The sequence below is a fragment of the Protomyctophum parallelum genome (assembly GCF_964188405.1).
Source record: "Protomyctophum parallelum genome assembly, chromosome: 10".
Taxonomy (NCBI): domain Eukaryota; kingdom Metazoa; phylum Chordata; class Actinopteri; order Myctophiformes; family Myctophidae; genus Protomyctophum; species Protomyctophum parallelum.
In genome coordinates this window covers 23,558,762-23,574,335 of record NC_139704.1, presented here as the reverse complement: position 1 = coordinate 23,574,335, position 15,574 = coordinate 23,558,762, and the positions used below count along the sequence as shown (strand labels likewise).

Sequence of the window (15,574 nt, the reverse complement as noted above, 5' to 3'; positions counted from 1 at the left end):
CCCAGACAACAACAACACATTGCATAACCACATTTCAGTGAAATGGGTATGTGTGGTAGCGCCCTCCGTTGCTCAATTGGATCAGTGGCGTGAAGTAAGAGCTTCTGGAATGAGTACTGCCTCTTTTCTTGCCTCTGAACACAGAAGCAGGCGGACATAATGGACAAGAACCCATAGGCTGTGTAGACATAATGGACAAGAACCCATAGGCTGTGTAGACTTAGTCGCTGTTTTCTTTCTTTCTTTTCTTTTTGTGGTTGTTGCTTAGACTCCTGATGCCTGTGTGTGTGTAGTCTGGACTCCTGATGCCTGTGTGTGTGTAGTCTGGACTCCTGATGCCTGTGTGTGTGTAGTCTGGACTCCTGATGCCCGTGTGTGTGTGTGTGTGTAGTCTCCTGATGGCCGTGTGTGTGTAGTCTCCTAATGCTCCTAAGTCTCGCGTAGCCAGACAACTATTCGACAATCTCTGAATGCTATTCAGAGTCTGGAACTACACCTCCCCGAAATCCGAGTAAGGAAGCTGGCATTTCCAATCACGAAAATATATTTTAAAATATCTTTTACTATTATTTTTTTATTTCCATTTCTGCCAAGCAGCAAGCTATATCTGCTTAGATGATTTGGATTTATATTAGGATAAAGTTGCGGCGACTGTAAAGACAAAACAGAAAGAGGGGAGGCTTAACTTTATATTTGACTCATGATCAGAGCTTCCGTTGGTCCAGACTGTATGACGGACGGAAGCATTTGAAAAGTGCGAGAGGCAACAGTCTGGCCACGCGAGACTCCTGTGTGTGTGTGTGTGCGCCTCCGTCCTCACCGCTGTGATTGTGTCTCCAGGGCAAGAGGACCAACCTGCGTAAGAACGGCTCGGAGCGCATCAGCCACAGCATGAGGGTGAAGTTCAACCCGCTGGCCCTGCTGCTGGACTCGTCTCTGGAGGGAGAGTTCGACCTGGTCCAGAGGATCATCTACGAGGTGAGGAGGACGCAGCCTGGCACCAGAAAAAACATTTTAGTTTACCGTTATTAATTGCCACAAATACCGGTAATTGGGATTAAGGATTTAAATTGTTTTTGTTTTTGTATTGTATTTTGGCAGATATGACAAATAACTTAAATGTGCAACGCAATTACTGACACATTTAATAAACACATTTTTAATAATGAAAAATAACAGATGAACAAGTTTACAATGGGTCACAAACTGACATGTTGTAAACTTGCTGATCTGCTATTTTTGGAAAATGTATGAACATTTTCAACATAGAAATGATTGACGATTATCTCAAATAATTGCAATTATGTAATAATTGTGACAGGCCTATATTCACTTGTACAGTGTGTGTGTTTTGTACTACCGTATTTGAATTATACTCCTCTTCTGGCAGCCCTGATTCCCTCAAGCCAGTTGTTGCTGGCTTAAACTTGAGTTATATGTGCATCCCCGTTGCCTCGCACCGAAGACGGTGTTTAGGCATTAAGCTTGTATGTAGACAAAAGTCAAAGCCGTACAATTTGTCACACACGTTACCGCAGTGAAATTTGTTCTCCGCATTTGACCCATCTGAAAGAACATATATTCAAAGATTTGTGCCGCATTTTCACGATTTTTCAAAAACAGACCTACAAGCTTAGCTAGCTAGCTTGTAGATCTGCTATTTTTCAATAGCTAAAGTATGACATAATGCTTAAAACACCAAAAAGGGGTTCCCGTCCTGAATGTACTAACGAGTCAATACGGCGCCCCCTATAGGTGGACGATCCGAGCCAGCCCAACGACGAGGGCATCACGGCCCTGCACAACGCTGTGTGTGCCGGACACACGGAGATCGTCAAGTTCCTGGTGCAGTTCGGAGTCAACGTTAACGCCGCAGACAGCGACGGCTGGTGAGTGGCCGCCGATATACTAATGCAGTTGTGTCGTGTCAGGTGCTTTTTTATGTCTTTTCTTTCTATCTAATTTTTGAAAAATGTTTGAAAATGTATGGACATTTTTTCTACATGGAAATGATTGACGGTTATGTGACAGGATTTCTTATTATTATTTATTATTTTTTTAAGATTTTCTTTTGGCTTTTGTGCCTATTGATAGCTACATTGAAGACGGACAGGAAAGAGGGAGAGAGAGAAGGGGACGGGACTCGAACACCCAACGCACTGCTAGGCCAGAGCCTATAAGTGTCATTGTGTCATGCGCCTGGACCACTAGGCCAGCAAGCACCCGATTAGGGGATTATTTAATAATTGTGACAGGCCTAACTCTCTCTCTCTCTATGTCTCTCTCTGTGTCTCTCTCTCAGGACGCCGCTGCACTGCGCGGCCTCCTGTAACAACGTTCAGGTGTGTAAGTTCCTGGTGGAGTCTGGTGCCGCCGTGTTCGCCATGACCTACAGCGACATGCAGACGGCCGCCGATAAGTGTGAGGAGATGGAGGACGGATACACCCAGTGCTCGCAGTTCCTCTACGGTAAGGCTGCGTGCGTGTGCGTGTGTTACAGTATCTTGTGTGTGTGTTTGTGAGTGTCGGATGTTCCCACAAGTATAGCAGTATTTGATAAATAGACCATTGTCCAGGTTCCCCCTCTCCCCCACTGACACCCCCAGGCGTTTTGACCTTATTCTCTCTCTCCCCCACTGACACCCCCCAGGCGTTCAGGAGAAGATGGGCATCATGAACCGCGGCGTGGTCTACGGCCTGTGGGAATACGCGGGAGAGAACGGCGACGAGCTGAGCTTCCACGAGGGCGACTGCATGGCCATCGTACGGCGAGAGGACGAGGACGAGGTGGAGTGGTGGTGGGCCCGCATGGGGCCCGATGCCGCTGAGGGCTACATCCCCCGCAACCTGCTAGGGGTGAGTCACTGGAAACAACACCACTGGCCGGCCAATTATAGTGGATCCATGGGCTAGTTTCACATAAACGGAGGTCTCCGTCCTATCAAATAATCCCGCTCGTCGCCCAGGACGGAGATTAATCACAGGACGGAACATTAATGATATCATATTACCGAGCGCACCGCTCCACAGGCTGGGAGCGTCGATTGAGCAACATCCGATGTCATTTCCGGTTGGGACGTCGTCCAAAGTGGTCCCCCTCCATTTTAGTGGACGAGAGGAAAAATCCTCAAATGTGAATAACTGTAAATCAATCCGTCCAATTCTAACCAAAGATTATGTTTTTGACGGCCCATCGCGGGTGTTTTGGCTACATTTAGCTACTTCAAGCTACTTCCAAAATGGCACGGAGCAACCTTGAAATAGGCCCGCTGGGCGTCCTGATTTAATGGTTACAAATACCACCGGTAGTTCTAGGTGTTAATAATCGCTTAATTCGTACGTTTGTACAAAGTTCATAAACTTTGGCTGGGATGGGAAATTTATAGTTAAGGCTCTCGACAAACATTAAATGTCCATAGACTGTGCTGGCCTATGACATAATTTCGGGAAGCCATATATAGCAAGGATTACTTACTACTACTGTAATATAGTGCTTTAACATTTTCAACAAAAAAGAAAAAAAGTTTGACCCAAACATAATATCACTTTACCCTACCTTTTAATTCATAATGTATTGTTGTACATTTGGGTCCCGGCTGGGAAGGCACCAAATCCTTTGGGTCTTAGTTGAGATGCAAAGGTTTGTGAAACCCCTTGATTTAACATTGTCCCTCCCTTTGTGTCTCCTGTCTGTCCATCAGCTCTACCCCAGAATCAAGCCCCGCCAGAGAAGCCTGGCATAGAGGAGGACTGTGAGACTCACAGACAGACTGAGAGGACACAAGCACTCACTGGACGTCTTCAGCTGAGTGTGGACAATGAGGAGACAAAGCAATCAAAATGAAGAATGTGGAATAAGACCAAACCATATGAAGGATCTTAAAATGAACTATTAATGAACACCACACTAATAGCTGGGCCCGGAAACCACAGAACTTTTCTGGTCTAACTGGCACTTTTTTATATATATATATATATATATAATGTCTCCACAGACAGGATTTCCACATCTATTTTTCCAGACCACTCCTCGATGTACTGTACACTAATGACATTATATTGTATTTCTCACATTTTTATTGTTACTTGTTTCATAATGAGATTTAAGCATCTGGGGCCGTTTATAATGCGACCCCCGAGCCATATGTTGGGATGTCAAATGGAATAGGGTTGCAATATTCTATCAATTACTCTTTTTTTTATTAATCAGATAGTCGAGAAGGGGTTAAAATTTGACGTTTTTTATTTAATTTTTTATAATAAACTAAATTGACGAGTCTGACTGATTAACCACTTTAGCCCTATTTTATATGTTGTTCTACAATGGCGTTAAGCAAAAAAACAACCAAGCCGCAATGCAAGCGCATTAAACGTTCACATTTTGTGAACCAGTAGATGGCTATTTTCACTATCTTTGAATCAATTAATGGCATTAACTGTTGCACCCCTAAAATGGAGCAAGCTGTATTTTACAGTAGAAATGTGAATTATTTTTGTTTCCTTTTACACTTTTTTTCTTTTAGCTTACTGTTATTTTCCATAAGTTCACCACACAGTGCATGACATGAATGAGATACCGCGTGCTTTTTGAAAATGTCCCCCTTTCTGTTACCCTGACAATCCCTTGAGGCTTGGTACTTTTTGCTTTGGTCCTTGACTTGGCAACCATGCCTCAGTTTAGCATACACAATGGCTGCATCGAACAGGTGCACACACAAGGTTTTCAAACTGAGATTCTTTCCTCGAACCGCCATTCCCGCTTCCAAAATGGAATGGTGCAATGATCACCATGATGTGTTTGATGGTTTGCTTATAAAGACCTACTTGTTGTTATACTTTTGACTATTCTGTGGTCCATGACGCCCCCAAGAAGCCAGAGTCCCTCGTCTTCCCCACAATGGCAATGTGGCCGAGATACCCACAGAAACACTACACGAACACAGTGTCACTGATACTAACATACTGCAGCAGGTTGTGTATTGGTGTGAAGAAGGAGTTTGGAAATCATAGCCAAGAGACCAAGGAGATGCTATACATGTTGTTTTCAATCACTTTATTACAGATCGTTTGGTTTGCGATAAGAGGGACGCTCTTGGAGGAGCACTCTTGTTCAACCTTGTTCAAGCTTCATGTAATCGGTCCTCACTATAAGATGGCCCCATTTCCATCTGCATCCACTCTTGACTGTGGCTCATTGGTGACTGTTGACTGTGGACAGTTCAGAAGCCTCAAGCATGCCTACCAGTGTGACACACTGGATGTGTGTCACTGATGATGTGTGACACACATCATCAGTGAGGGATTCCAAGATAAGCTAAACTACAGCCTTTTCTCTTCCTGGAAACATCCATCTTGTTTAAAATTACCACAGATGATGTCATCATCGGTAGGCACGGTTTCCAACCATCCACATGGTCCAGCATTCCATAATACGTTATGGATACATATATCCCCAGAGGTCCTTGAGGGGTCCCCGGCAAATAGGAACCAAATGGACTCTTATGTGTAACTCTTGAGAGCGTATTTGTACTACAGTGTAGATTGGGAGTCCAGGGAATGAGAATGGTATCAAACGGGCATCCGTGTGGCCTAACGCTTATCAAACCAAGGGGTACTTGAAATTGAAATGGTTGAGAATCACTGCTATAGTTGTAAAAGTTACCACGGGCTAATGTGATAGTATAAAGATCCATAGATTCCATACCCTCTTCAAGTTTTAGTTTTTTTTTGTAGCAACTGATTGATACCGTTCTCTTTCTAATGAGTGCAGGTGCAGATGTTTTTTTTCTAAGTCTCATGTTTCACTAAACCTGTCTGCCATCAGTTGATGCTTTCTAAATTCCAGACACCTCAAACGGCTCAACGCATCACGGCTGTCCACGCAGATATATATTTATTTTTGCTACCTATCACTATTTTCTTGTCAATACTGTAACACCACACACATAGTATTTCCCACATTTACAATAAAAATACTTTGTACTAAGTATTTGTGTGATTCTTTTTTTTAATACTTGCACTGGCCATTTGGTGGAATTTCTCTTGTGTGTTACTTAGCTTACCTGGAGACTAGAGGTATATGTATAAAAGGTATTTTACCACGTATTGTTCATTTACTGTGTCACATATTTTTGTGTAGGTATTTGGTTTGTTAGCTCTTTAAAAAAAAAGAAATAGCGTTTGAGTCACCGGGTAGCTCAGTCGGTAGAGCTCTCACCTTTGGACCACAAGTTCAAGGGTTCGATCCAGGGCACCGGCGCCAGCTCTATGAGCAGCACGGCTTGGGTGGCTGCAAGTGGTGCTGTAAGTAGCCCACTGGGAGCTGATGGTAGGTGTGGCTCTCCACCTCGACAATCCATCTCCTAGGGGTCTTTGTAACGGGGACAGACTCCATCTCCCAGGGGTCTAGCGCATTGTAACGGGGACAGACTCCATCTGCCAGGGGTCTAGCGCATTGTAACGGGGACAGACTCCATCTCCCAGGGGTCTAGTGCATTGTAACGGGGACAGACTCCATCTCCCAGGGGTCTAGTGCATTGTAATGGGGACAGACTCCATCTCCCAGGGGTCTAGTGCATTGTAATGGGGACAGACTCCATCTCCCAGGGGTCTATAGCACATTGTATGGGGACAGACTCCATCTCCCAGGGGTCTATAGCACATTGTATGGGGACAGACTCCATCTCCCAGGGGTCTATAGTGCATTGTAACGGGGACAGACTCCATCTCCCAGGGGTCTAGTGCATTGTAATGGGGACAGACTCCATCTCCCAGGGGTCTATAGTGCATTGTAACAGGGACAGACTCCATCTCCCAGGGGTCTATAGTGCATTGTAACGGGGACAGACTCCTGTAGAATGTTCCATTTCACAAGTTTTCAAATGTATAAAAAAACATTTAAAATAGAAGATCTAGCTTGTCTAGTGTCTACGCATTGTGAACTTGTAGATCGGCTATTTTCAAATGGTCAAAATGGATAGGCTATAGTATACTGTAGGCCTGAAGTGGCTAATTTATGTAATGTATGTTTTGCAATCAATGCCAATCAGTATCTATAAAGTAACTAGTTTTTAAATATTTTTTGTGGAGTGCAATATATAAGTACAATTATCTTTGCCTCTGAGATGTAGTGGAATAATTGTAAATTAGTCGTCTTGCTCAGGGACACTTGGACAGTTCGTCAGGGGGCCGGGGAGCGAACCGGGGACCTTTTGTTTCCTAATAGGTGGTCTCTCTCTGTGTGTCTAGTGTCTAAAAGTGACTAGTTATAGTGAGAGTTGAGGGGGCCCAAGGGGGGTCACTCATCAGCCTCTTTTGTTTGAGTGTGCTGGGTCGTTACTACAACAACAACAACAACAACAACAACAACAACAACAGATCCATCTGTTGGTGGCGCTAGCCTGTAACTGGCCAATGTGAAAAGGGTGAGATAAAATGTAGTATCCTATTCTTCACAGCACAGGGCTTATGTCAAAACGATAGGGTGAGAATTGTAATGCTAATTGTGTCCAGGAGGTGTCAGACAAACACCGTTTTATTGAATGGCAGAAGGGGACAGACGACAGACAGTACTGTGTGTGTGTGTGTGTGTGTGTGTGTGTGTGTGTGTGTGTGTGTGTGTGTGTGTGTGTGTGTGTGTGTGTGTGTGTGTGTGTGTGTGTGTGTGTGTGTGCGTGCGTGCGTGCGTGCGTGCGTGCGTGCGTGTGTGAGTGCGCGCGCGTGAAAGGGTCCGAAATTGAGCCCCCGACCCATTGATTGGGAAACCCTGACTGGAGAGGGCGTGCCACCTGTGTGACGGTGAGGATCCGAGAGAGAGAGTGTGTGTGAGTCAGACAGTCACACAGTCAGAGACAGAGACTGTAGTGTAGATATCTGGGTCTGTCTGTAGGTATCGGGTTAGGTACGGGGTTTAAAGTCCATCGGGATTTTTATCTGGACTGGACTGGAGCTGATCTCTCACCAGACCACGCACCGTTGTGTCAACTGCAGCTGTGTGTGCTTCTAAAGCTAAAGGAATCCCTCCACAACATCACAATCCAGGTATTGTCATAATATCACCTGTCTTTATGTTGTTTATCGTGTCTTAAAGACAACGGAATATATAGCCAGTCAGTGGCAGCAGTATAGCCACTGTCACTGATCAGTGACTTGACTTAAAACAAATTTGAAACTCTATACGATACGATCACGATACCGTATCTCTGCTGTGGATATAGGTCTGTCGCTTATTATGTCCTTTAATATTATGCACATAAGAATATTTGCACAGTAATTATATAAGCTTATACTACAGTACTCATGCACTATGCAGTAGCCTATAGTCATACTGACTGTACTGTGTGTGCTGCCTGTCACACAACCTACAGCCTATTCACTTATTGTCTTGGATAAGACGAAAACTGTCGAAAGCCGAGACATTTTTCGTCTTATTCAAGCGTGTCGTTAGGTGGCTTATCTTATTCTTAATAATCAGTGCTTTGACGTTTCACGGGCGTGTTGCTTCATTGTAACGTTTCCTACGCAGGAGGGTTCATTGTCTATGATGATCGCCTGCATGGCTTTTATTCCCTCCTCCCATGTTGCAAACTGAGCTACTATAGTTCTGTCGCGCACACTGTAGCCCACTACTAGACTGTTACTGTACTTTGTGCGGGTAAGTTGGATAACTGTAGTAGGCTATTGTATTGCAACACACCGAATTTAAAAGTTCCAACTGCCATTTCAAGTTGCAACTGTCATTTCTAGACGGGTTTTTTTGACTGGTATATTCATCAGGAGGAGGGTGGTCGACGACATTTTTGATGAATTGAACAAGGTGGACCCTCTTGTAAACTAGTGTAATGCTTAATTGGGTCGTCCACTCACAGTTAACAGTCTTTGCATTGAGTTTGTGCTTGAAATGTACTGTATCTCTGCAAACTGTTAATACATATTTAAATAAATCAATCAAACATGAAAAGGTTTGAGAACCACTGCTCTATTCTATTTCTATCCTATTCTATTCTGTGCTGGTCAGCCCTATCATTTCATATGGATAATCCCCCCCCCCGCCCCCCTCAGTGGATGTAAATGTATGAATACACTCAGTCAGCTAAGTACCTCATTAGTTAACTTGAGTTAATGTTTTCATATCTATTGAAAACATATTAAAACTGTGGGGCCTATTAGAACATAGACCTGTAGGGTCTATTTGGCTCCATTTGTAGGCCTATTCAACTAAATAGTTCAGGGGGCCGCATTGTCAGAAACTCAACGGGCCGGGGGCCCCTTGTTGTTTTTTTTTTAGAACTCTTCCGTGGGCCGGTCCAACTTCATTTGCGGGCCGGATTTGGCCAGGATTTGAATAGCCCTGGCCTACACTCTCAAGAGTTACATACTCCCATAAGGGTCCACCTGTTGGTCACTTTCATGTTGTAGCCCCTTTCCTTTCGGGACCATTGGTTACCTTTTATAAATACAGAAAAGGTAACTAAGGGTCCCGAAAGGGCCTGCACTTTCATGGACCCTTCATGCATGCTGAAATCCTCATTGTTCTCTTCTTGTCCTAAAGAGCATTTGAACCACCACCACTACTACTTTTACTTTCACCAGTTTCCCTTTAACGATCCATCGGAGGAATCGTTTATTGTTTGTTGTTTGCTTGGATGCCCATTAGCCACAGTATACTCCCTTAGCAGCGAGCGGCTACACTCCCTGGGGTCCACTGAGGTGAAGGGTCAGTTTAAATTAAAACACAGTCCCCAAAATGATTATTTCTTTCAATCAATTACGGAGACTTGACTTGAATTCAGAGATTCCTGAATCCCCTGAATTCCCATTCAGCAGGTCGCTCTTAATCCAGACCGACCTATAGTAAGCAACACAAGGTAATGCATCAAATGCATAGAAATGGTCATCTAGGATCATAAGTAAACTAAGAACAGTAACATAACATTATGTAACTTTGCCTTGTGTTTCTGCTCACATAGCAGAACAATACACGATTGTTTTGTCTCTCTGTATGTCTCACTCTTGAGTCTTGACCCATCATTTCCCTCTATAGACGAATCCACAGAGGGGTACGTGCCCTGGGCACCGCCATAGCTGATATTTGAACTGGTGACCCCCCAAAATAATCATATTTGAGCTGGGGACCCCCCAAAATAATTATACTTGAACTGGGGTCCCCCCAAAATAATCATATTTGAGCTGGGGACCCTCCAAAATAATTAAACTTAAACTGAATTATACTCTCACCCTGACAAGCACTTGGAATTGCACATTGGAATGGAGGTGTTGCCGTTTTGTAGGCGACATTTACGTAGTTTGTCGTTTGTAGTTAAATCGGCACAATTGTTTACCTCTTTCTTATATTATTTGACAATTTGGCCAATGTTTGACCAGTTTTTATAGTAGGCTGCCTATACTAGTGTGTTGTTACTAGAGATGTTGTTACTTTTCCGATACTGTATCGGTATCGGAAAAGTATCTGATCTGCCCTTATTTGGTCATATCGGGTCATATTGGTATCGGCAAATATGCCAGTCTAACCACAGATCCGACACAGGGGTAAAGGGTTGACACTATGGAAGGTAAATAAAATGTTGGGTTTGCTTTCGAGTTGCCCAAACTGCTTGTGCACATTTGAGTGAGGAGTCTGCTATAAACACAACACAAGATATATAGCTATAAACACAATTCCCGGTTAGTGGACTTCAAAATAAGATCTTTTTTCTTTTTGTATTATTATAAATATTATTCTCTGGTATCGGTATCCGGTATCGGCTAACACAGAAATTGTGGGATCGGAAAGGAAAAATTTGTATCGGGACATCCCTAGTTGTTACTTTTGATGCAGTAATGCGCTCAGTCAATAGTATTATGGTGCGACAGTGTCAGAATATGACAGTGGTCTTTTTATATAACACAGATGCGGTTCATTCAGGCTCTGTTTGTCCGTCATACACAGTGTGTGTGTGTCAATGGAAGCACAGTTCAATGCCTTCGACTGGCCCCTTTTCTACCATTTATTGTTAGTTTCTCTCTCACACGCGCACTCTTTGTCTCCTTTCAGCTTGAATGGATTTTTTTTATTTCATATCTTCTCAGGGGGTCTCAAGCAGGACTACCGTACCGTGATATGCTGTCAAGCCTATAGGCAGCTGACCGACATTCATTGATTGATTGACAGACTGACATCTGTGACTGATGACTGACTCTGACTGACTTGCTGATTGAAAGTGTAGTCTGACTGACTGACTGGCTGACTGATTCATTGACTGCTGGACTGACAGGGTCTACTGGTGGCCCGGGGGCCACATGCGGCCCCCACCTTCACTTAATGTGGCCCTCAGGTTAATTTTGCAATATTGATATGTTATTGATTTCAGCTGTTACAATTCCAAACATGCAAACATGACCCGCTTTAATTACTTACAGTCTAAATTAGTAGCTTGCTGAGTAGTATTACAAATAATTTGTAATACAGGCGGGAAACTCAGTCCGCTGCCCCAGAAAGAAAACCTTATATTTTGAAGACAAAGCAATACTGCCTCATCAAAGTTGGTGTTGTGATAGTAAGAGGTGAGAGGAATTATATGTCTAAATCTACGGCTGTCTGTCTGTGTACTGCTGTTGTGCGGGTTGCAAGGGTAGGCAGTAAGTAAGTACATGTACTTAGGTACAATTTTGAGGTATTACTGGAGTATTTCCAATATCCAATTATTAGTGTGGTTGCCTATAGGCAAGCAGATTGTTTTTGCACTCCCATCGTTGTTTAAAAAACGTTTAAATCGTGCAATAACTCTCTATTCTCTCCTCCGATTGGCCAGCGATTCGGTTCTCTTCCCAAGGCTTTTGTGCACTTTGCCCTCATCTGTTTGGACAGTATACGGTGACATACCCAAATCAGTGAAACTCTTCACACTTTTGCCTCTAATAGTGCGATTTCCTATAGAGATAGGCAAGCACACTCGCATTTCCGCAGGATACAGATTTTTCTGAATGCGTATGCCATATCACAATATCCCAAATCACAGACAATATCCAGTGTAATATTAACCTATTCAGGCCTAAATCCGCCTAGAAAAAAGCCTTAAGATGGATATAATATTGATACTATGGATGTCCCGATCGCGATTTTTTGCTCCTTCCGATTCAGGTCGTTTAAAAATGACGTGATCATTCTGCCCCGATTTCCGATCACGTGCTCGGGACAACGCTAGTACTCGAGGTAATTGTTTTCCCCCCAAAACCACGAAGGCTAATTTGACCTTTTGGGAGATACACAAATAAGTTGGTGTGTTACTGCACTTTGGCTTTTTAGGGCAGCATAGTCTGCTATTGGATTTGTGTTAACATGGTAAACATTGTGACTCTACTGGCTCGCAGACTGATACTGTTGAATTGGAAGCAACTCACACTACACTTATGAAAGATGTTATGCACTATTTGCAATTGGAAAAGATAAAGTTTGAATTGAGAGGGAGTGAAGATATAGATTTTAGGTGCACGCTAACCCCTCCCACACAATAGATAACATAATGAGTGTTCTTTCTTTACTTATTTTTTTCATTTCAAAAGAAAAAAACAACTTGTTGGGGAAGTTTCAGAGCAAGAGTCTCTGTCCTGTTGTCTTTGTTTTGTTTGTCTGATAAATGAGTACTTCTACCAGTACAGCTGTTGTCATGGTCCTACAGCTGTGACTCTGTGTGCCAGCGCAGGGCCATGGGCCACTCTGTATGCCATCCATAGACTGTAAAAAATATGGACAAAGCGTTCTCCGGGTTTAATATGGACGTAAAATGAAGCCTGTCAGTCCTTGAACTGTAAGTAAATCGCCATATTTCTAGATCCGTTTGGGCCCAGCTGGCCATTGGCTGGTCCAGACAACGATGCGGGACTTCCCCCCTTCTTCTTCGTTGGTTTTTATTTTGACTCGAGCGGGGGGCGATCATAGACTGTAACGGTAGCCACGCCCCTCAGAACATACGCGACTTTATGGTAATCTTTTTAATAAATGGGACCATAACTTTACAAAAAGAATATTATGATATGAGAAATGAGACTTTAAACTAGTGACTGGAAGCAGAAAGTATTCATGACCATGTTTATTAAGGTAATACAGTCGGTGAAGTTGAGCCAAGTTTTTTGGACCCAATGACAGCGCCACAACAGGCCATTATATGAACTTTCAGGAAGTCCCGATTTCCTTAGTGGCTTCACGAAATATCTGTCTGACTGCCCCCCTGGTGCCAGCGCAGGGCCCTGGGCCACTCTGTGTGCCAGCGCAGGGCCCTGGGGGCCACACAGGGCCCTGGGCCACTCTGTGTGCCATCGCAGGGTCCTGGGGGCCACACAGGGCCCTGGGCCACTCTGTGTGCCAGCGCAGGGCCCTGGGGGCCACACAGGGCCCTGGGCCACTCTGTGTGCCAGCGCAGGGTCCTGGGGGCCACACAGGGCCCTGGGCCACTCTGTGTGCCAGCGCAGGGCCCTGGGGGCCACACAGGGCCCTGGGCCACTCTGTGTGCCATCGCAGGGCCCTGGGGGCCACACAGGGCCCTGGGCCACTCTGTGTGCCAGCGCAGGGCCCTGGGCCACTCTGTGTGCCAGCGCAGGGCCCTGGGGGCCACACAGGGCCCTGGGCCACTCTGTGTGCCAGCGCAGGGCCCTGGGCCACTCTGTGTGCCAGCGCAGGGCCCTGGGCCACTCTGTGTGCCAGCGCAGGGCCCTGGGCCACTCTGTGTGCCAGCGCAGGGCCCTGGGCCACTCTGTGTGCCAGCGCAGGGCCCTGGGGGCCACACAGGGCCCTGGGGGCCACGCAGGGCCCTGGGCCACTCTGTGTGCCAGCACAGGGCCATGGGCCACACAGGGCCCTGCAGGGTCACACCTTAGAGTATATATTTCTAGAGAAGGCACCCAGAGGAAACCCTGAGGCGAAATGGACATAGTGGCCGGATTTGGTAGTGCAGCTCGAGCCAGCGCTGCTCCGTTGACTATCATTGCGCACGTTCATGTGATTGGGGCCATGACACATGAACGAATGTTTCATACGTGAACGCGCACAAACGGCACAATGATAGTCAACGGCAGCGCGTTCATGTGTTTGTAACCAAACCGTCCCAGAATGCACTCTGTTCCTACCAGGAAGGAGGAGTGAATCCGCCTCATGCGCTTTTGAGCAACTTAATGCAAGTGGATGGGAGGAGAACTCGGGTGTCTTCTCTATAGATATATAACTCTATGGGTCACACAGGCTTATGTTACATTAGGACACTTTCACCCAGAAATAGCCGATCTGCAGAGATCGGTTCTTTTTTAAATAGCTGAGTTATAAAGTATCATATCATGGCTTAAGTGCTTAATGGCAATTATTCGTCTTAGACACGCATGCAACCAACCACACGTAACGGGCACACACGTTGGCATCAGCATGCGTGTGTATGTGTAATATGCACTGTGCGTGCGTGCGTGCGTGCGTGCGTGCGTGCGTGCGTGCGTGCGTGCGTGCGTGTGTGTGTGTGTGGGATGCGTGGAGCAGGCTGTCTTCTCTCTTGGTTTGTTTAACTCGGAGAGAGAGAGCACCAACTGTGTTTACACTGAGAGAGAGAGACAGAGAGAGACAGACAGACAGACAGACAGACAGACAGACAGAGCACCAAATGTGTTTACACAGAGAGAGAGAGAGAGAGAGACAGAGAGAGAGAGAGTCAGGTAGACAGACAGTGAGAGAGAGAGAGAGAGAGAGCACCAAATGTGTTTACACTGAGAGAGAGAGACAGACAGCAGACGTCAACATCTGCATTAGGAGGGACAAGGTCAATGATATTCAACGTGTGTGTGTGTGTGTGTGTGTGTGTGTGTGTGTGTGTGTGTGTGTGTGTGTGTGTGTGTGTGTGTGTGTGTGCGCGCCCAAGCGTGCGTGCATGCATGCGTGGGCACTGATGCAAGTGATGACCGTCTCTGTCTTTGTCTCATATTAGCTTTCTGTCGCTCTTTCTATTTCACACACATGTACACACGCGCGCGCACACACACACACGTCAAGTTCAACTCCGTCTTCTCTTGCTGGAACACTATTAGTATTCAAAGCACCACGCAGATCCCAAATACCATTCCATACATACACCCCCCCACACACACACTCGCCCGTGTGTGTGTGTGTGTGTGTGTGTGTGTGTGTGTGTGTGTGTTCGGAGTGTGTGTGGCTCCTTATCGTTATGTGATGTTTGAAGTGTGTGCGTGTCGTGTTTGACACTGTCTTGTCATGTGTTTGACATTCATGTCAAACAGTGGTGGAAAGTAACTTAAGTACATTTACTAAAATAATAATAAATACTGTACTGGAGTATTAACAGTTGACAATACTTTTACTTTATCTACTCCACTACATCTTCTGTTTAGTAAAGAGATGGAGAGACGGTTAGACAAAAGTATAGCCTTGGTACCCACAGGCTTTTAGGTAAACTGTAGGACTCGGTACACAGGCTTTTAGGTTGACGGTAGGACTCGGTAGACAGGCTTTTCGGTAGATGGTAGGGCTCGGTACACAGGCTTTTAGGTAGATGGTAGGGCTCGGTACACAGGCTTTTAGGTT

General features: G+C 45.2%; 1 protein-coding gene and 1 long non-coding RNA gene across 6 annotated transcripts in view; one reads left to right on the top strand and one right to left on the bottom strand.

The window, feature by feature from the left end:
• LOC310866103 (apoptosis-stimulating of p53 protein 2-like) overlaps positions 1 to 4,282 on the top strand; it is a 52,907-nt gene extending 48,625 nt beyond the window's left edge. For all 5 annotated transcript variants that reach the window (XM_083775450.1, XM_083775447.1, XM_083775449.1 and 2 more), the window contains 5 exons: positions 841 to 978; positions 1,756 to 1,889; positions 2,303 to 2,469; positions 2,651 to 2,856; positions 3,702 to 4,282. In XM_083775450.1, coding sequence (XP_083631576.1) covers positions 841 to 978; positions 1,756 to 1,889; positions 2,303 to 2,469; positions 2,651 to 2,856; positions 3,702 to 3,743 — 687 coding nt within the window. In that variant the 3' untranslated portion in view covers positions 3,744 to 4,282. The remainder of the gene's footprint in view (positions 1 to 840; positions 979 to 1,755; positions 1,890 to 2,302; positions 2,470 to 2,650; positions 2,857 to 3,701) is intronic.
• Positions 4,283 to 4,574: 292 nt separating this feature from the next.
• Positions 4,575 to 5,980, bottom strand: LOC310866104. Its single transcript, XR_014569881.1, has 2 exons — positions 5,445 to 5,980; positions 4,575 to 5,227 (listed from the first exon to the last, which is right to left on the bottom strand). It is a non-coding gene; the product is annotated as an uncharacterized lncRNA (long non-coding RNA).
• Between the last annotated feature and the right edge of the window lie 9,594 nt (positions 5,981 to 15,574).